The sequence below is a fragment of the Diceros bicornis genome, chromosome 5 (assembly GCF_020826845.1).
Source record: "Diceros bicornis minor isolate mBicDic1 chromosome 5, mDicBic1.mat.cur, whole genome shotgun sequence".
In the NCBI taxonomy this organism is placed as follows: domain Eukaryota; kingdom Metazoa; phylum Chordata; class Mammalia; order Perissodactyla; family Rhinocerotidae; genus Diceros; species Diceros bicornis.
The window spans coordinates 59,098,668-59,120,468 of NC_080744.1; the positions used below are offsets into that span (position 1 = coordinate 59,098,668).

At 46.7% G+C, this 21,801-nt stretch overlaps 1 protein-coding gene across 1 annotated transcript; it reads right to left on the reverse strand.

Annotated features, from left to right (window-relative positions):
• Nucleotides 1-310: 310 nt before the first annotated feature.
• OAZ2 (ornithine decarboxylase antizyme 2) lies at nt 311-13,560 on the reverse strand. Its single transcript, XM_058541823.1, is given in 6 exon segments — nt 311-1,577; nt 1,838-1,923; nt 2,748-2,923; nt 4,068-4,148; nt 4,150-4,225; nt 13,362-13,560. Coding segments are annotated over 6 exon segments (570 nt in total). The 5' UTR covers nt 13,382-13,560; the 3' UTR covers nt 311-1,446.
• Between the last annotated feature and the right edge of the window lie 8,241 nt (nt 13,561-21,801).

A 21,801-nucleotide genomic window follows, 5' to 3' on the forward strand; every position in this document is an offset into this window, starting at 1 on the left:
TCCAGCCTTCTATACAAAAGGAAGAACTAAGAATGGCTCGGATCCTGAATATAGCCATTATTCTGGATGAAGCTGATGTGTACAGACCTGTCTCTTTAGGGGGCTCTGGCAGTATGTGTCCCAGAGTCCTGGCAACCCCACATTTTGCAATGTAATGTGGGCCCAGAGACCTCGGCCAGTTGATCTGTCCTGATGCACTACAGCTTTTTCCCTGAGAAGCACGTATCACACCCCTACTAGGTTAGGCTCTAGACTTAAAAGAGTAGTGGTAGGAAGCTGATCCTGGTACAGGAATAAAGACCAGACCAACCACAACTTTAAATCAGTTTATTGACACAAAAACACAACACACTTGCCTCCCTGGCACTCCCACCCCCCCTTACCCAATCTAGATCACTCCCTCTTCTTATCCCCTTAGAACAAGCTGTTTAGTGAAAACAGAAAAGGGCAGGCCACTTCTACACCCCCAGTCCCACCCCTAAGCCCTGTGGAGCAGGGTCTCAGGCACTACTCAGAACCTGTTAGAAAGGGAGGGTGGGCAGTTAGCACTATGCTCAGCCAGGCAGAGGCATCCAGTCCCTAAGAACAGATTCCCCCACAATCCCCAGGCCCTGAGCCGCTATTCTTCTTCCTCTCTGCTCTTTGTGACCCTAGGAAGGAGACACCTTAGGGCCTGGGCCTGCAGCCAGGAGCAAGAACTTCTGGCTTTGATTTGAGAACTGGAGTTTGGCTACTTTTTTTTAAGGCCCAGGCACCCCAAAAAAAGCCCTGGTGGTGGGAGTGAACTTCAATGCCCCTATTTAAAATGCACTGATAACATTAAACAGATTAAGCCAGCTTAACCAAATGCCAGAATAACAGTAAACTCTAAAGGAGGGGTCAGACCTGCTTTCACCAGGCCAGACACAGATGCACAGAGAAGCCCCAGTGGCGTGTCAAAAAAACAACTCAAGGACACTGCCCAGGGGCTGAAAAGCCTATACTCAGGAACCCTTGGGGTGACAGGAAGCAAGGAAAGAAAATACACAAATCTTAAAAACCAAAAAAAAAAAAAAACCCCAACAGCAGGGTAACCAGAGCCTGACAGTGCTGCCCAACAGCCCTCCAGGCCTTGCCCCTGGACCCAGACAGTCCCTCCCCTTCTAGGCAATGTCCTCCCCTAGGCTAGATAGAGCACATCACACAGCGCAGTTTAAAAAGCTTCTAATGCCAGTTCATAAACATCTTCATTTACTATTGGTGATTACATGTGAATAATATGTTTATACTGTTCTTTATGGAAAACAATTTCAACAAGTCAACTCCAAGAACACAATAGGCAACCCTCACCCCGAGCCCCTCAGCGTCCTTTCCTAGACAGCAAGGAGCCCCCTCCTCTGTCCCAGGGCTACCTAACTTCCCCTCTTCCCCTACTGTGGCTCTTGGGCAAAGCATCCTCTATGACCGTTAGTCCTCATCGGACAAGTTCTGGTCCAGGGAATAAACCATGAACATCACATCTGGCCGAGAGGGGACACAGGGATGGCCTGGACGCACAATCTCAAAGCCCAAGAAGCTGAAGGTCTTCAGGAGTGGAGCTGCAGAAGATAAGAGTGTAAAAAGGATTCTGATAAGAAACACAAGGGTAGGCTCAAATGGAGGGAAAACACAAGACAAAGATGGAATAAATAAGCACTAGGCCTTTACTAAGGGACTTATGGGCACTCCCCCCCATGATTTCCCAGGGTTTGTATGGCAAGCTCAAGAGCCCCTCCCCCCACTGTCTGGGAGCCCCCTTTTCCCCTCCCCAGTTTCCCACTGTCTGGGCAGTAGGTCTCAGGTTGCTTTGACTCCTCACCTCTGTCTTCCCGGCCCTTCCTGAAGCAGATGAAGACGTAGTTCACTTTCATCTTCTCTTCAGCAAACTCTAGCAGTGCTAACAATCTGCAAGAAGCAAAAGAAAACCACTCAGGCCCACTACCACTTCTCTAGACTTCCCACCCACCCCAAAAAAAGGGCTTTCTGAGGCATACGGCCAGCATTATAAATAGGGAAGCTCCAGGAGGAAGGTTCTTACTTCAAGACCCCAGGAACCCTGAGTTTAGAAGGAAAAAAGTCACAATCCCAAAGAAAAATGTTATTGAATTATCTCTTCCTGGAATAGGGGTTCTTCATCTGAAATTAACACTAACCAACTTAATGCAGTTCACATAATAGTATGGGGCCTAGGAAGAGAACCCAGTTTTTCAGAGATCTTCCAAAGTTGCCAAGTTTGATAATGACCACCTGCCACTGAGAGGGACTCTGGGCCCTAACACTGCCTAAAAGGATTTCCTCAAGAGGCTGGGGCCACTCAAGAGAACTCCATCCTCAGGACTGTTTCTTACACACCTGGCTGCTAGGAGGGCCTTGCCCAATCCATCGAAATCTCACTGTTATCTCTCAGCTTCCCAGCCTTTTCAACTGCACCATTGTGTGGTGACTCAAGGGGGATTTAATGTCTGCTGAGAAGAGTGAACCATGGGGCCATTAAATGACAGGGATTTGGTTAATGTGATAATTATCTGCTTTAATTATAACCTAGAGCAGGCCTGTTTTACTGGCTAAAAATAATAGGTTACAAAATGATATCTGCTTGGCAAGCCTAGAGCTAGGGGAGAAGGCAGACTCCCTACTCATCTGTTAGCCCCAGTAAGCACAGGCCCTTTTCTGGAATGGAACCTCCTTCCCTGTTTGCTCCTTCCCCTTCCCCAGCACTTGCTCCTTACCCTTCTTTGCTCCCATCAGCTAATAATCCATCTGGGATTTCTATAAACAGGCTCTGGCTGGACAGGACTGCATCCCAGGAAGAGACCTTCACTTCAGTGACCTCATACTGGAAGTGGACGATGTGAGGTTTTCCATCGTTCACAGGGAGGTCCTGGGTCACAGTGAGCTTCTCGTCCTGAGGAGATCAGATCAGAGGACCAGGTCACTACTACTTCTGGCCACGTCATAGCCTTCCTAACCTAGGTGGTGCTGGGAGTCCCGTTGGGCCAGTCTCAGGGTAGCATGGGATGAAGGGCATGCTGAAAATGTAGAACTGCATGCAGGCTAAATGGAGCCATCACTCATCAGGCATCAAGACCAGTTGATGTCGGCTAAAAACTAGCGTGATGGGAAGGGAAATATTTACCAAGTGTCCACTACGTGCCATGTACTGTGCAAGATGCTTTCCCATTTTCCAATCACCAAAACAAGCACTTGAGGTAGGCATTAATATCCTCATTTTAAATCTAAGGTATTAGGGGCCCAGAACAATTAAGCAACTGACCCAAGGTTCCACAGATAATAAATGGCAGAGTTAAAATTCAAACCAGGTCTCCCTGACTCAAAGCTTGCTTCCAGGGGGACTGCAGAGTCCATGTTGTCTCCCCTGGGCACAATCTCAAGAGACCAGCACTCAGCCACCCTGCTACCCTTCAACGGCAGTCTTAGGGAGAAGTTAAACCATCTTCTGGGCCTCAATCACAGAGATTAAAAGGCAGCAAAGGGCTGGCTGCCCACCCCAGCACAGATCACTCTCGTGGTAGATTCCCAGGGTTCTCTCAAGTTCCTGGGCTGTGCCCTATGCTGCCAGGGTGATAGGTGATTGAGATGCAAGGCCACCTTCTCCTTACCACCCACCTCCACACCACCCCACCCGACCCCCATCAGGCTGGTCAGGGAGAGAAATCAGAATGCCCAAGGGTCAAGGACAATGGGAAAACTGTTCCTCCTGGCCCTTGGTATTTCTCAAGAGAAACTCAGGAGCAGCACCAGAAAGAGTTCTCGCACCCCTCCCATCCACCATTCTCCCTCCCACTCAGGACCCTAAAGTGCTGACCACCAAGCTAAGAAGATGGCAGAGTGTTTGCTTGGTGCTGATAGCTTCCTTCTAGTTCTCACCAAAAGCTATATAGCAGCCTCAGTTGAAAGAGTCCTTCCCAATCCCCCTACTGGCCTTGCCTAAGAGAAAACTAAAGAAAGTGATTACTGCCCTTAAGCAGCAGCTCAGTGGAGTCTGAGAATGCTCTGCTCCAAGCCTTCCACCCCCGAGTCCTCCTTACCTTATATATTAGAGCTGAGAGAGAAGGATCCCTGCTGCCCCCTCGCCCACCGGGGATCTTCGACAGTGGGTGAGGGGCATCAGGAGCACCACAGAGGCCCCGGAACAATGTGCCTGCAGCACTGGAGCTGGGGACAGTTACTCAAAGGCAAAATACTACTGCAAGAGACAGAGAAGGTGAGACAGTAAACACGAAGACCTGAAGATTTAACTCAGCATCCCACCCCAACCCCTAAACAAGTGCTCCAAGGCTATACCACTGCCCCAGTCCTTTCAGCTTCAACTTTCAGAACTACTACTGCTCTCTTAAAGGGCGGGAACCCACCATCCTATAGGGAGTAGGGAGTCCCAGAAGGCTAAGGGAGTCCAGCTGGATATGTCTCACCAGAGGAGCACCTGTCAAACATCAAACAAATCTCTGTGGTGCTGGCAGACCTTGGCAGGAACCAGATCCTGGTCTGCCTGCTAGGCCTAGAGCCCTGTACCCTCCACCAACACCTTTCTTACCCCAACAGTGCCTCAACACCTACATGGCTGAACGGCAAAGCCTATACAATCATTTCAGGCTGGAGAGGCATATGGGCCTCAGGAAGTCACATGGGCTGGGTACCTAGTCCCTGAGGAACTCCCAAGTCCACTTTTCCAACGATGGCCTCCTCCCTGATCTAAACAAAGTAACTGGACAAGAAATCACTTACCCAGATCCCTCTAGAGTCAAGAACTGAATTAAATCCAGGGATTTGGCTCCCAGAGAGGAGGTGCACTACAGTACAGAGTATTATGGTATCTGAGTTTGTCCATGGTGTGCCACCAAATGCTGGGCTTCCTTGCCCTTCTTTGCTAGAATACGACCTGAGCCTGGGAGTTCAGGTAATACTGATATGATCAGAAAGGACACTCAGGGGCGTGTGTACTGGGGGGGTTGGGGCTTTGCTGGGAGGAGGTATGCATGCTGGGACCTGAGTAAGGAAGCCAATCATCAGATGGATCACAGACGATGAAAGGGTCCTAAAGGAGCTCCCTGTCACCTCCAGGTGTGTGCCCTTACTGCCACCATGATTTTTAGGTGGGTGGACCCAAGAGGGCTCTAAATCTGCTCCACTGCTTTCTTGAATCCGATATGGTGGTTCCTTAGGCCGAGACATAGTTCACTCCACAGGCCAACAGCAAGTGAAACAGAGAAGAGGTAAATTGTCTGTGCATGTACACAATGACTCAGCAATAGGCCTGTCCCACAGCCCCAACACACCAGCCTCGGGGCAGCTGGAATGCAATGGATAACATATATGGGAGGGTGGTGCACTGATGTGCTGGAGCCAGCTCATATGACTGCACGTCTCTTCCCAACTATGTGTTTAGTGATGTCACGTTGGTAGCTTCAGTAAGCCACAGGGTAGCCTTTACACCACAGAAATCAGCAAATGCTACAAATCAAGGCTTTTTCTCCTGAAAACTAGTTGTAAAATGATGCGAGCCACCATTCTTCACACTGTCCTTTGCTTTATATGATATGGCATGCCAGATTAGAGTTCTTCACTAGGCTCAGAGTGAAAGAACTGAACTCACACCTAACATGGCAATGGTACAATAACCAAAGGGGCAGCCCACTAAGACCCTCAGTACTAAGAGACCTGTATGAGCATTCCAGCTGAGACAGGAAGCCCAAACCCATCACTGCTCTTGCTCGGCTCCTCTTTCTCTCAAGAATTTCAACCAGGGGCCTGAAATTACACTTGGAAATTTCACTGGGAGATGGAGTTCCCAGAGCAGTGTCAGTAGACCTGGAACAGCATCAGCACCTGAGAGTAATAACCACATGCGCCACCTCCTGCCTCCTCTGGAAAGCCTCAGGGCATCCTCAACCCCCGCCTCCCCCCTCCCCACCCAGCACACTCAGCCTCACCAACTGCTACTAGAACAAGAGGCATGACAGAGGACTACGCTACTGACTGTTTTCAAAGATGGGACTTATCTTCTAGGGAGGGATAATGAGCTGTTATCATCCCCCTTCCAATGTGTTAAGGGATAGAATAGTGTCCAGGCCGGAAAAAAATAAGACAAGGGTGGAGGTTTCCCCAAGCAAAGGCGCACACATGCCCCATACGATATGATTCCCTCCCCATTCCCTAGTGACCACTTCAGGCCTCTGTTGAGGTTCCTGCTGGAGCACCAGGAAGGCTGGGCCACTGGAGAAAGCTGGCTTGCTTGTATTGGTCAGTGGAACTAGCCAAAGACTGAGCAAACCTCTGGGGTAGATAGATGAGATGTAGCCTTGTATACTAGGAGAATTGTGGGTTCACAAAACACCAGATCACCAAAGCTCTTGTAGTTCTAGACTTCTGGTGCTAACTCACTTAACTTCAGACTCCTACTTCCTGAGAAATGATTCCTCAACAGTCTTCTGATGGGAGAGCTACATTCAACTCCTGACCTGCATATCAACCACTATCTTGATTCTAAGCTAATTTTTGCTTGGAAATGGCAGAAACAATGGGGCCAACCCACCGAAAAGATCAGACTAAGGTGGGTTTTCTTTTTTTTAGGTCCAGAATCCCCTTTGTCTTCCTAGAAATAATCCCTAGAGCCTGCCCTATGTCTAGCACTAATCTACAAGCTCCTGATATTTCTGGTGTCCTGATCTCGCTCCCCTTCAAATAAATGCAAGAAGTCTATTCCATGGTAACAAATCATTTACTTTCCTACTCTCACACACAAGGATCCTGGAAACTCTTTCCTCCTCCCCCTCAACGTCTGCACGAAAAAGAAAGTGTGTGTGTGAGTAGGGGGAGAAAAGTGTTTCAGGCCCCCACCTTGGGATCCAGTTCCAGCTCCCTAAGAGAAACAGCTGGCGTTTGGGATAAGCTTGGTTGATAGTAGATCACAATCCATAATTATCTTCATCATCCATCATAATGGATCTGTTTTTAGTTACTTGCTCTGAATGGAAAATTGCTTCTCTTTCAAAAAACCTAACTGTTATTTCTAAAGTGAGAAAGGAAGGGTACATATATGTGGTGGTTAAAGAAATTAAGGGGCATGAAATTGCCTGGCAATGGCTTTCTCTTCTTGTATTGGTTTTAGTGTTCAAAATGGTATTATAGCAACAGTGAACAGTGAATACTAGAGGAAGTGGCTTCTAAACCCAAGTCTTCCTGTCACAAGATCCAAACCAGGTTAGGTTTCATATTCGGTTCAGTGTGTTTCTATGGGCTCCAATGCCCAGCTTTTTCCATTCCTGCTCTCTCTCCACTGGGGGGCAGGATGGTTTAATCTTTACCACCAAAAGGATGATTTAAGAAGCTCAGTCTAGAGGCTGAAAAGATCAGGCTGATTAAGGAGAATCAAACATATCCGACTAAACCCAAACATCCAGCTAGGCTGGTCCTGCTTTTACAAGAGAAGAAAGAAATACACCGTGCTGGCAATGAGGGTATCCAAGTTAATTCGGAAGAGAGATGGGAGATTAGAACTGATCTGTTAGTGCCTTTTCTCAGTTGTTATCAGACACGCCCTTGGAAACACTCCTCAGGATACATATGAGTGCCACCAACATATCACATCCTGCTGCCTCTAATTTACAGCATTCTGTGAAACTTGTCTGAAATGTCCTTAGCAGGTTATAATTTCATACACTGGCTCCAGACAGGCAGTGTATGCAGCAGATGTATTCCTGGGGAATGTTACCAGTAAATCAAATTTTTATAATTCAAATCCTGTTTTTAAATCTCTAGGGAGCTTACTATTTAAAGGAAGTAACCTCAAATCTCTTGATAAAGGATCTCCTGTTAAAGAATCACTTCCAGTTGACTCTATGTCAGTTTTGATTTTTATATTTAGTTTGCTCAAAACAGGGTATATAGCCTGCTACATAGAGATTTAATATAAAAGTAATTCTGTGGCTAACTTGCATTCAGCTACATTTAACAAATACTTGAATTCATAGTCTCCTTGATATACTTTAATCATGTTTCACTTTAATCAGTTGCCTGACCTTGTTCAAGTCTGCACCCTTTCTCTCTGGTTTCCATTACCTGGTTAGAGGAGAGCCTTAGTCTTACCTACCTTGTGTCATCAAGTGAAAAGACATAAAAACCACATTCCCAAGCATTCTACCTCATCCCCCTTTTCCTTTTCTTTTTTTTTTTTTGTGAGGAAGATCGGCCCTGAGCTAACATCTGCCAATCCTCCTCCTCTTGCTGAGGAAGACTGGCCCTGGGCTAACCTCCATGCCCATCTTCCTCCACTTTATATGGGACACCACCACAGCATGGCTTGACAAGTGGTGCATCAGTGCGTGCCTGGGATCCAAACCGGTGAACCCCGGGCCACCACAGCGGAGCGCGTGCACTTAACCGCTTGCGCCACCAGGCCGGCCCCTCATCTCTTTTTCAACCCCTGCTGACCCATTCCTGTCTCAGGCCCTGCCTCATACAACACTCTCTAGGCTCCTCTGACTTCCCTCACATAAGCTGCTTTTACTGAGACTAGGAAGGTCTCTGATGACTAATCCCTATGCAAAGAGGGACCAATCCAGGGCTGCCATCACACTTAGCTAAAAATGAAATAAGAAAGGTGGGAGGTGATGGCCACCTCCAGTCTAGTGTGACCATAGAGGCTGATTTCCAGCTACCAATTCCCTTCCCATACGAGAAAGCGGCCCTGGTCAGATGCCAGGTATAAGTCATTTCACTAGGACTGTTCTGTGTGCCAAAGGGAGTCTACTTGCTAAGCACGATTATAAGGAAAATGACATCACCACTCTGAATCACAGACTGAAAGCAAAACTGGGTTTTGGTTGATTCTCCACAAGAAACACACTTAACGGTGGCAGCTAGAATATCTGTGCCTCTGAGGTTTGCTTATTACACAGCTGATATTGGTACATCTTCTGCCAAAGGTAAGCACAACCACATATGCTACCAGAGGTGGGTGGATAGCTAGGTCATTATGCTTTAAAATAAGACCTTAATTTTACATTTTAAGTACCTCAATCTTGTTTTTATAGTAAGCTCATCACTCAGTTCCAGCCTCTCTTCCCAGGGTAGAATTACTTCATTGTTTATATAGTATCAAAGGCCTAGGAAATTTTCATAAGGCTTATCTTGTACAAAGCCTTTTAATTCTTCTGTTGCTAAAAGGAAACTACCTGTTTTGTTCACTTCGAGTAACAAAATTCTTGCTCACCTACTTGGCCATTTCTGGTCTATAGCTTTCAATGAGGCTTCACAGCCTTCCAAATCATGGCACCAACTTGAATCAACACTGCATACTGTTTCAAAAAGGGATGAATTACTCATTTTTTTTCCTAGAGATGCACATATGTAACATCCCTCTACTCCATTCCTCAGTCCCCTTTTTTATATTTCTGAGCAGCTCTGAGGCTAAATTTGGATTTCTTGGCAGAGTGAGGAATTACTATTATTAGTCCACGCTGCTTTCCGAAGCATACCTCCAGTTTGGGGGGATTCTTGACTATAGTAGGAGTCTCTTTCTCTCTGTGGGATGACCTTGAAGGCACATCATAGGAAAACCTGCTCTCCCTACCACCCCACCCCCAACAAGCCATAGTGCCAATAAATAAGGAATAACCAAAACCAAATTCTTTGGGAGAGAGACAGAAATTCCATTATTCAGGGAACCATTCAGTGAAGATGCTCAGGGTGGCTCTGATGTGCTCTTGTGCCCTGCCCATCCCCCAGAAAAAGCACCTGTAGAACCAAATGCTTTTCCTCACAGCCCATCAGACACAAACTGATTATAATATGGATATCAAGCCAGGGTGAGCTCTTCCCCACATACTGTACCGTCACGAGCTACTAAGCAAGCCCTAGACTGAGACTGTCCTCCTCCCCCAACAAATCCAGGGAGAGAAAAATCATTGATTTCCTTGGATTTAAACCTCATGTTCAAAAACCATAATAAAAATGCTTGTACTGGCGTCCCCTTCCCTCCACTACCACGGGAATTTTGACATTTTGGAGGTGCTAATCAGAGTGAAACTGGAAAGGAAGAGCCTTGTTTTCAAAACATACTGTCTTGCTCCTCTGCAACTATTTCTTCCAGGAAACCAAGCCTCCACCTCTAGAGTATTTGACTGGAGCCATGGAAGCTGGAAAGCCCATCCCCCACCCAAAGGGAGCTAAACTCCTAGCCAGCTACCCCCTCGGCAGATACAAAACACCAAGAACTCTGACTGGGAAGAATATCTGGCTCTTATCCGGATCCCTAGTTAGAGCTCCAAGAGGATTCCTTTTAAAACCTTAGGGGCAGGCCAGAGGAGGCTGGGAAACATGCTATGGAAACAGGATTGCCATAACTCAAAGAAACCAGACACTGCACACAACACCCCACCCCCAGGCCAAAGTGGAGGAGCCTGATCCAAGTCCTTGCTCCTGCCCAGGCCCTGGCAGGCAGCTGGCTCCTCCCTCCACCTGCCTTTCATACAGCCAAACCCCTCAAATTACCAGCACACTAAGCAAGGGCCCTGGAGACAAGCAAGCCTGTTTTGCCACTTAGGAACCTGGACGGAATCTTCAAGTTAAGCGCACCCAACCCCCTCTTTTTACATGTAAGCACGCTGGCTAAGCTAGAACCAGAACTCAGGTCTCTCAACCTTACAGGTGGTGAAGACCCTTATGTTTTGGTCCCAAGTGCTCAGGGCTCAGCGGGCAAAGGATTTAGCACCCAGACCAGTTCAGTCTGGAGGACTCCAGGAAATGCCTGCTGAGACCACACCACCTTCCGAACGCCACTGAGGAAACAAAACATAAGTAATAGGAAAGAAAATCCATCTCACATACCCCTTTCATGGGTTTTCCTGTAGGTTCCTCTGCTTCCCTCCACCCCTGCACTTCATCCTGCGCTTTCTCCTACCTGTTGTCTACCCTCAGCACACACAGCCTTCCTTATCACAAGTAACAGCTTTTGCATCTAGCACCATCCAAGTATACATCCACCTCCACCTCCTCAGCTCCAGAGGGGCTGGGTTAGAGAAGATGGAATAAAAGAGGGGACTGCAAAGGGAAATGGACATGGAGAGTCTCAGAAAAGGAAAATATAACAACAAAATGGGACTGTAGGTAAAGAGGGCTTGGCAGGTGGGGATAATGGGTGAAAGAGAACCATAACAAAACAGGAAATGAGGAGTGAATTTTCTTTCTGCATGTAGGGAAGAAATGGGAGTGTGGGAGCTACATAAGAGTCGGAGAACTAAGGGAAGAAAATGGCTAATAGCTGCGAACTGCGTAACTCGATGTAGGAAAATTCAAGACGCTGTTGCGGGTATCTTGGGTATTTTTGGACAGTACCTAGGAGAGAAAGGCTAAGAAATCCCTGAAGAAAAAGCCCTTTTCAGCAGAGTAAAGGCTGATACCCACTAAAGTATATGATAGGAAGGGTCTTCTGGGCGGTTAGGGGGAAGGGGAGGCAGTGTTTCTCAACCCTGTCTGCACATTAGAAAGAATTACCCAGGGAGCTTTAAAAATATATACCAATAACCAGGCCCCACCCTAGGCCAATTACACCAGATCTCTGAAGGTGGGGTACAGGGACTGATTTTTCAAATGTGCAGCCAGGGTTGAGAAACACTGAGATACAAAAAAAGCTGAAAACCCAGCTGGAATATTTAAGGATGGTGTTGCTAAAGGACTTGGAAATGGCAAGTTAGAGATCGTTTTTGTGAGAAGGGAACCTGAGTCTGAGACGAACCTTAAGTGGTAGTTAGAGCCCTATGTGAAGAAAAGCAATAAAGAAGGCTATGTTTGTAAGAGGAACTAAAGTCTAGTTTTGGACAGACCATGGCACAATTTAAGGAAGATGTGCAGGGAATCAATCTACTTGCAAAACGAGACCCAAGTGAGGGGCAGAGGCCATAAGGCCAAATCTGGGGACAAAGAGTCTGGTGTGGGGAACTAATGAGCTTCACACTCATTTTGGCAGGGGCAGCAACAAGTCTAGGGAAAAAATGAGGAAGAGAATTAGACCCAAATTGTAAATGGAAGCCATTCTGATATATAAGAAACAATTGGGGTAAAAGATTGTGGGGAATCAGGAAATTATGAAACAGTTTCAAAGAAGCATTTGGGGCAGAAATATGGGATATGTTTGAGGGCGAGATGGATGACAAGGGCTGCCTTGGAGAAAAAGAGGAGAGGTGAAGAGAGGAAAATTGAAATGATGAATTCTGCCTAGTTTGGCCAGTGGGAAGTATATGTGATGCAAGTTTAGAAAACCACTGGTGCTCAGTTTCAGAAAGGTGTGCAGCCTTTCTGTCCAATTAATAGGGGAAGGCTGGGGTCAGATTTTGAGGGAGGAAACTTGCAAAGGCCCAGTGTCCAGAGTATGGGGTCTGACTTGAAGGCACCAGAGGTACAGGGAAAGGGGGTAGGCCTTCAGTAGAAGCAGGGTGGGCTGAGTTCTGTGACCTAATAATCTAAAGACAGGGTTCAGTTAAGATGAAAGGATTAAGAGTAAAGATGAGTTCCAGTTGAGAGAAAGTGTTTAAAGGGTAGGAGTGTTTAGAAGAGTGTTGGGGGGAACTCCATTACGGAAATAGGACAGAGGATGGGAATCAAGTCCACAATGTTTGAGAAATAAAAGGAATGAGGTTGGGAGACAGGGAAAATGGGGCCTAACCGGAAAAGGGGTGTCAAGGGAGGAGGGGAGGGAAAAGATGAAGCTAGACTGCGGGACCAAGGGGAGAGCTGGGCATCATTGTAAAGACTTATTAGGCCTGAGGAGAGGGGGGGAGGGTGATGGGTGGGGGTAAAGGGTACAATTAAGAACTGACGGATGGAGCCTGACTTGGGGGGGAGGGGGCGGCAGTGATAAGAGAAGGGTCTGGTTAGAGGGTGCAATTTGAATTAGGGAAGGGATTCAAAGAGATGGGTTAAGTGACTTAAAAGGGGAGGAAGACCGATTTGGGGAAGATGGGAAACAATCTGGAGAGCCTGGATGAGGAAAAAAGCCCAGTTTGGGGAATGGGGCACCGTTCGGCGGGGACGAAGGCAAATGGGGACTTGACGGGACGCCTGGATCCGGGTTTGTCCGGGCTTTACCGGAGGAGGAGGCCCGGATGAGGGGGATGGGCCGGGCTGGAGGGAAGGGGCTAAAGGACGGAAGGAGGCCCCGTTGCGGGGCTGGGGCTCAGACTGGGGGGCTGAAGTGCAGAAGGGACCCAGTGGGAGGCAGATGGGGCCCCGTTGGGCGGGCGGGGACCCGCTGGGTGGTGGGGGAGGAGGCCTTCTGAAGCAGATGACCGGGGGATGGGGGCGGGGAGCCTGGGCCGGGCCGTTACCTGTCCTGGGTGTTTATCATCCTCGGCGGCTCTGCTCAGGGTGGGAGGAGGCGGCGCAGGGAGTGGGTAGGTGGATGAGTGGGTGGGTGTAGGGTCGCGCGCGCGGGGCCGATCTCTGCGGGCTAAGTCCCTGTCAGGCCGCGGGCCCAGAGCCCTCCTCCTGCCTCAGCGAGCGCCTGCCTCCAACTGACCCTCCCCGGCCGCCGCCGACGCCACCGCAACCGCCCCGCCCCCCGAGTGCCTTATCTGCATAGCCCCACCCCAGCGCCGCGCGGTGTCCTGGGAAACTGGGGCCCACAACAAAGGGCAAAACACCTCCCCACGTCCCCGCCTCCGCGCAGGCGCACTAGGGGCCGGTAGTGGCGGTAGGGAGGACCGGGCAGAAGCCGGATGTGGAGCGGTGAAGGGGTAAAGGTGCGCGTTGCCGTGGCTTCAAGGCCCGGGAGATGCTTTGTATTTCAAGTAATGTTTTCTGAGCATTGACCTAACGTAGTCTTCATCCCTACTCCTTGTTTGTGAGGAGCCGAGCAGGGCTGTGTCGTTTGTAGGCCCTGGGAGGATATTTTATTAAACAAAACAAATCTAAGGGGACTACACACGTATTAGCTCCATTTCCAGATGAGCCCAGGCCCACAGATCTCAGCTACCTCAGCTCATAATGCAGATCAATAACTTCAGCTGTCAGCTGTGATCAACAGTCTCTGCACCTTGAAGACATCTCAGACCAGTGGTTACAGCCTGACACTGGCTGGTGGTCATCTGAAGCCAAATCTCTGTGGGTCGGGATCACAGTCACCTGACGGCAGTGATGAAAAGTACCATCACCAACTTGTTCACAGTCACTTTAGATCACAATCATGGAGTCACCTCTGTTCACTAACCCTGCTGGTCTTTATCACAGATCAGTGACAACAGGTCACAATCACTGTGCACAGACCCCTCAGATCACAGTCATTGGAGGCTACCATCACAGGCACTTCCACACAATCATCAAAGCTCTCGACTCTGTTCATAGTCAATCCAGACTGCAAACAAGAGAGGTCACATTATCTTAGATCACAGCAGAGTGCTGTCACCTCAAATCCCATTCATTCATTTATTCAACAAATAATTATTGAGCAGCTTCTTACCATGTGCTCCAGGCATGTGCTAGAGTCCAAGAATACTCAAGGATCAACTGTGCAAAGTTCCGTCCTTGGGTGTCGCAATCTGGTCAGAGGGAGAGACACAGGCCATCACAATATGAGGTAAGTAGGTGCTCAATCTGAAGGAGACCACGGAGAAAGTAACTAGGGAATCAGAGAGGGCTTCTCAGAAAGGGTGATCACAGTCAATCCAGATCAGAGGTCACTATAACCCTCAGTTCATAATAGCCCCAAATCACAAATGTCCCACATTAGAACCATCTCAGGACACCATTACTCTGCTTCACAAACAGTATGCTTTTGGTTTTTAGATGATGGGGTTACGGGGATGGAAGAAAGGTTGGAGCAGCCAAACTAAGGCTTTTCCAGCAAAAATTGAAGTAGTAAATGATACCAGAACTGTCTGGATTATCACTAGATATTTAAGCAAGGCTTAATACTTTGGCTCCCTTTAGATCTTCCACCTTGGTCCCCCTGTCTGTACTTACCTGCTCTTCCAAGTTCAAGCCAGGTTTATTCTTACATTAGTACACAGCAGAACTGAACAATTAAACCCAGTCCTGATCCACCCCATCTCATAGTCCCAGAGACCTGGGCAATTCTCCTGGCTCTCAAAGGGAGCTAGAATGGCTCATTTCTGCCAGCACATCCCTTTTGGCCTGAAGGACGGTTTTTAACCAATCAAGCAGACAATATTGAGAACTCACTATGTCAGTAACAGTGACCATTTAATGAGCATTGTGGGAGATCAAAATTGGCCACCCTGAAATATATCTCTTTACCTTGATTATTTTCTGTGACAGACATTTGACCTCCCCCACTAACTGCCTAAAGAAATTTAACTCTGGGTTCGGACAGACTAGCAGGGTCCTCGCTAAACCCATTCCTGTCAAAGTTCTGTTTACCAAATATTTACATTTGTAAAGGTATCTCCCTCTCTGTACTGGGAAGAGGGGAGGATGGCCTTATCTCTGGAAACTCTTATCAGTACAGAACGAAAGGACTTAAATCTACATACTCTTGATTACTGTGATTTCTTGCTCTCCGGCCACATTCTCTATAGGTGGCCCTGTAAAGAATTGTCTGACAAATATTTACATTTCCCTCTCCATATGAATTGTCTTCTTCCCCTCAGAAATCCCAAACCACTACCCCCCAACACCCTCCTCACCTTTAGCTGAAAATACTTAAGGGAGCAGGTTAATCAGAATGACGAGAGGGCCGGCCCCGTGGCTTAGCGGTTAAGTGCCCGAGCTCCGCTACTGGTGGCCCAGGTTTGGATCCCGGGCGTGCACTGACGCACCACTTCTTGGGCCATGCTGAGGCTGTGTCCCACATACAGCAACTAGAAAGATGTGCAACTATGACATACAACTATCTGCTGGGGCTTTGGGGAAAAAAAAGGAGGAGGATTGGCATGGATGTTAGCTCAGGGCTGATCTTCCTCACAAAAAAAAAAAAATCAGAATGATAAGAAACTCAGATTCCCTGGTTTCTCCCGTGTATACATGTTATTAAACTTGGTATTGGGCCAGCCCCGTGGCTTAGCGGTTAAGTGCGCATGCTCCGCTGCTGGCGGCCTGGGTTTGGATCCTGGGCGTGCACCGACGCACTGCTTCTCCGGCCATGCTGAGGCCGCGTCCCACATACAGCAACTAGAAAGACGTGCAGCTATGACATACAACTATCTACTGGGGCTTTGGGGGAAAAAATAAATAAATAAATAAATAAAGTTAAACTTGGTATTATTTTCTTTCTTTTTTTTTTTTTTTGTGAGGAAGATCAGCCCTGAGCTAACATCCATGCTAATCCTCCTCTTTTTGCTGAGGAAGACCGGCTCTGAGCTAACATCTATTGCCAATCCTCCTCCTTTTTTTTTTTCCCCAAAGCCCCAGTAGATAGTTGTATGTCATAGTTGCACATCCTTCTAGTAGCTGTATGTGGGACGCGGCCTCAGCATGGCCAGAGAAGTGGTGCGTTGGTGCGTGCCCGGGATCCGAACCTGGGCCGCAGGTAGCGGAGCGCACGCCCTGAACCACTAAGCCACGGGGCCGGCCCCTGGTATTATTTTCTCCTGCTAACCTGTCTTTTCATTATTTGGCCAGCCATAAGAACCTTAAGGGAAAGGGTGGAGGGGGATTCTCCCTCTTCCCCAACAGCATCATGCTAAAGCACTAATTTTTACAACAGCTCCCCAGTCCCATTTTACAGATGAAAAGAATTAAACCTCAGGGAGATTTTTGCCAACTAATATTTATTGAGAGCCTATATATACCAGGCAAATTAATTCATTTGCTCTAATTAAAAGCTAGTAAGTGGTGGAGCTGAACTTTGGACCCAGAGTTGCCTGATTCTGTGCTGTGTCTGGATTCATGTGGTGGAGGAGTGAGTAGGTCTCTGCCACTGCTTGCTATTTGAAGGAGTGACCCTGATCGCCTCCTGGCCAGCAAGTAGAAAAGTCACAAAAATGGGAGCTGCCTTCCTCTGGCCTGTGCTATGATAGCCACTAGCCACATATGGCTTTAAATTTAAATTAATTACAATGAAATAAAGTTAAAAATTCAGTTCCTCAGTCCCATTAGCCAAAATTCATGTACTTAATAGCCACACATGACTAGTGGTTACAGTATTGCACAGTACAGATTTTCCATCAACACGGAAAGTTCTGGACAGTGCTGTATCCCATCATCCTCCCTATCCCTATTTCCCTCGGTCATCACCACAGGTTTGTGCTCCCTCTCCTCCATTATCACCTCCATCCTTGTCCTCATACTGGCAGTTTGTCTGACAGGCTCCCAGCTCCCTGCCACCAGCTACACCCTTCTCCTGTGCCCGCTGCAACGTGTGATCAGCAAATTCTTCCATATCCTCAGCCTTTTCTCAGGATGCTGACTTCACCTCTTTGCCTTACCTGAAACCTGGCTATCCCCTAAGGACACTGTTTCTTTAGCGGCCCTCTTAGATGAATGCTATTTTCCTCTCATTCTTGTGTACCCCAGGGTCAGGAAGTGGGTAAGTATATTTCTCTCTCACACTCAATGACATTTCTAAACCAGTGCTTCCCCTCCCTCCTACAAAACCACTGTTCCCCTGAAGCTTCACCATCTAGACATACCATCTTGGTTGATGTCACCAGTCAGCCTCCTGGTTGCTGCCCATCATTTAGCTCTTGGCTCACTGCCCTTTCCCCACCCAAAATTTTGTTATATTTGATGAGTTCAACATCTGTGTGATGGCCTATCCAACATCCTCCTCATGTCCAGCGATATTTTCCACACTCCACAGCAGCTGCCCACTCTGTAGTCACACCTTCAACTTTGTTTTCACCAAAAAACATACCACTTCCAATATGTAGACTCTCCAACCACAACCTTTTCCTTCACTGAGCCTCCCTCAACAATTCTTTGACCCTCATCATGAGCTCCGATCCCTTGACCTCACTAATTTTTCACTCTTCATTAGCCCTAGTTTCCATGTTCCTTCTTTTTCAGTTTCGTTTCCATCATCCATCACTATAACCACTCTCTTGGCCCATATCCTCCCTTGGTGCTTGCCTGGCAAAACCCCTGCTCTGGATAAATCCACCATCTGCCTTCTGAGTGCTTTTGTTAAAGCAAACTCACACTGCCAGGCAGGTTATCTTCACTCACATTCATGATCCTCACCTCAGACGGGCTTTCCACACTGCCTGGGAATTCCTACTCCATGTCTCTAATAAGATGGTTTTCTACTCTCTAAGACGACTTGTATACCTATTCTCTCTCTGAAAAACCTCTACTCCTCTCAACTTAGCTGATGACCTAGCCTCTAAACTTCTTTTTTTCCAGTTTTATTGAAATAAAATTGACATATAATATTGTATAAGTTTAAGGTGTACAACATGATGATTTGATATATGTACATATTGCCCTGGCCTCTTAGGTTACTGAGGAAATGGAAGCAAAGGGGAGCTCCCTCTCATTCTTTTTTTTTTTTTGTGAGGAAGATCAGCCCTGAGCTAACATCCATGCTAATCCTCGTCTTTTTGCTGAGGAAGACCAGCTCTAAGCTAACATCTATTGCCAATCCTCCTCCTTTTTTTTTTTCCCCAAAGCCCCAGTAGATAGTTGTATGTCATAGTTGCACATCCTTCTAGTTGCTGTGTGTGGGACGCGGCCTCAGCATGGCTGGACAAGCAGTGAGTCGGTGCGCGCCTGGGATCCGAACCCAGGCCGCCAGTAGTGGAGCGCGCACACTCAACCACTAAGCCAAGGGTCCGGCCCCTCCCTCTCATTCTTAACACAACTTGAAAACCTATCTGCCTCTCCACCCCCCTGTATCTACCCGCTCCTGGTATTCTGAGAAGTGCCCACCTCCCTTACAAAGGACCAGTTAATCCCTCCACAGGAGCTATGGGGCCCATCCTCTCTCCCCTTTTCAAGAACCTGGCTCCTACAATCTATTCTTTCCCTTCAGCACACAAACATGCTCTCCAGTCCTTAAAAAATAATAACACAGCCATTCTGGAAAATAGTTTGTCAGTTTCTTAGAAAACTAACCATGCCACTACCAGATGACCCAGGAATTGCACTCCTGGGCATTTATCCCAGAGAAATGAAAACTTAAGTTCACATAAAAATTTGTGCATGTGTATTCATAGCAGCTTTATTGATAATAGCCAAACATTGGAATCAGCCCAAGTGAATAGTTAAACAAACTGTAGTACATCCATACCATGGAATACAACTCAGCAATAAAAAGGACTAAACTATTGGTTGATGCATGCAACAACTTGGATGAATCTCCTGGGAATTATGCTGATTGAAAAAAAGTTTACATACTGTATGATGCTATTTACATAACATTTTTGAAATGACAACATTTTAGAAATAGAGGACAGATTAGTGGTTGCCAGGGTTTTGGGATGGGGTGGGGGAAGGTGGGAAGGAGGTGGGTATGGTTATAAAAGGCAACACTGAGGGATCCCTGTGGGGATAGAACTGTTCAGCATCCTGACAGTGATGGTGGAAACAGGAACCTACACATGCGCTAAAATTGTCTAGAGCTAAAAACACGCAGGCCCACACACAATGAGTACAAGAGAAACTGGGATAACCTGAATAAGATAGGTGGATGGCATCAATGTTGACGTCCTGGTTGTGATGTTATACTGTAGGTAATTTTGCAAAATGTTCAGGAGGAACTGGACAAAGCGTATAAGGATCGCTCTGTATTATTTCTTGCAACTGCATCTGACTCTGCAATTATGTCAATAAAATTTTCAATTAAAAATAATATATATAGGGCCGGCCCCGTGGCTTAGCAGTTAAGCACGCGTGCTCTGCTACTGGCGGCCCGGGTTCGGATCCCGGGCGCGCACCAATGCACCGCTTCTCCGGCCATGCTGAGGCCGTGTCCCACATACAGCAACTAGAAGGATGTGCAACTATGACGTACAACTATCTACTGGGGCTTTGGGGAAATAAAAAAAAAAAAGGAGGAGGATTGGCAATAGATGTTAGCTCAGAGCCAGTCTTCTTCAGCAAAAAGAGGAGGATTAGCACAGATGTTAGCTCAAGGCTGATCTTCCTCACAAAAATAATAATAATAATAATATATATAATGTGATAAGATTGCACTTAGGTAAAATCATATATGTAAATATAATAAAAATGAATTTAACAACAACAAAAAAGCTATGAGTTAGGTTACAGGGCAGCAGAAGACTATTCTAGTCCTTAGGAACTGCTCTTGTAAGTAGGAGAGTGACAAACCCAAGGGAACCAAAACAGGTAAGTATGAGGAGAATGTATGGCAAGAGGTAAGATAGTGCCTGGAGGGGTTATCAGGGTACCCTCTTTAGGGACTCGGTGTCTGTAGGATCTCATTCAGAAAAGCTATATGGTCCCATGTGGCTCAGACAAATCTGAGCTTGGCCACTGTCTGGCTGTATGACGGTGGAACAAGGGCCATGGTACTTGCCCTGCAAGACTGCTGTGGGGATTGAATAAAATAGCGTGTGTGAAAGCACCAAGCCCGGTGTCTAGAAGATGTTCCATAACTGTAAATTCAGTCCTATTCCTCTTTGTATAAAAATCTGCTCTCCAGAAAAGATCTGGTAAAAGCTCGTTTATAATGATAAAATTCATGAGTGCTTACTGATGCTCAAAAAGAAAGAGAGAGAGAGAGAAGGGAGAAATAAAAGAAAAAAAGTAACATCATTGACCATCTTTAGAGAATTTGAAGGAACCAACTCATTTTTCTGAAAACTGGTAAATAAAGGGAGAGAATCGAGTCAAGCATTTAACTTGCCTTTCTTATATGAATTATACTTCAGGTTAACAAAATTGTTGATGTGAGATAATTATTCTGAAAACGGTAAGAGTAAAAAAGCAAACATTCAACCTGATTTTCTTTACAAACGTGCCGCAAAGTAACCAATTACGTAATAAACGAAGAAGAAATAATAGAACATCACCATTTTGCACACCCTTCAGGAGATCATGATCACCAGTAGCTGTTAATGTGACAAAGGAGAGAGACACATGAAGGTTGTGTGCCTCCCGATGAAAGGATACATCATCACCTGTGAAGTATTCTTGACAGAAACTTGAACCTGAATCAGAGCAAGCTTTTATATCTAACTACAGTTTAGAGAAAATAAAAGGAGACAAAGGAACTTGTTAGATGGCACCACAGGAATGCAATCAGCAAAATCTCAAATGTAGGAAATTTCTAAAGGACAAAAATCTTTGTTTCTTCACCAAAAAGGGGCGGAGGGGAAATCTGTGGATTAAAATAGATTTAAGAGGGGCCGACCCATGGCTTAAGGGTTAAGTGCGCGCGCCCCGCTGCTGGCGGCCCGGGTTCGGATCCCGGGCGCGCACCGACGCGCAGCTTCTCCGGCCATGCTGAGGCTGCGTCCCACACACAGCAACTAGAAGGATGTGCAGCAATGACATACAACTATCTACTGGGGCTTTGGGGGGAAAAATAAATAAATAAAATCTTTAAAATAGATTTAAGAGAGTTATCCACCACATGTAACCACTGGCCCTTTTTGGATGGTGATTCAAAGAAACCAACTGTAAAAAATATATATATATATTTACCAACTGTAAAATATATAAATATATATAAAACGTATATATAAATTTTTTTTGAGACAGGACATTTTAAAATTAGGGAAATTTGAACACTGATTTAATGATATTAAGAAATAATTACTATAGGGGGGTGGGCAAAATGAGTGAAGGGGGTCAAAAGGCAGAAACTTCCAGTTATAACATAAATAAATCCTGCGGATGTAACGTACA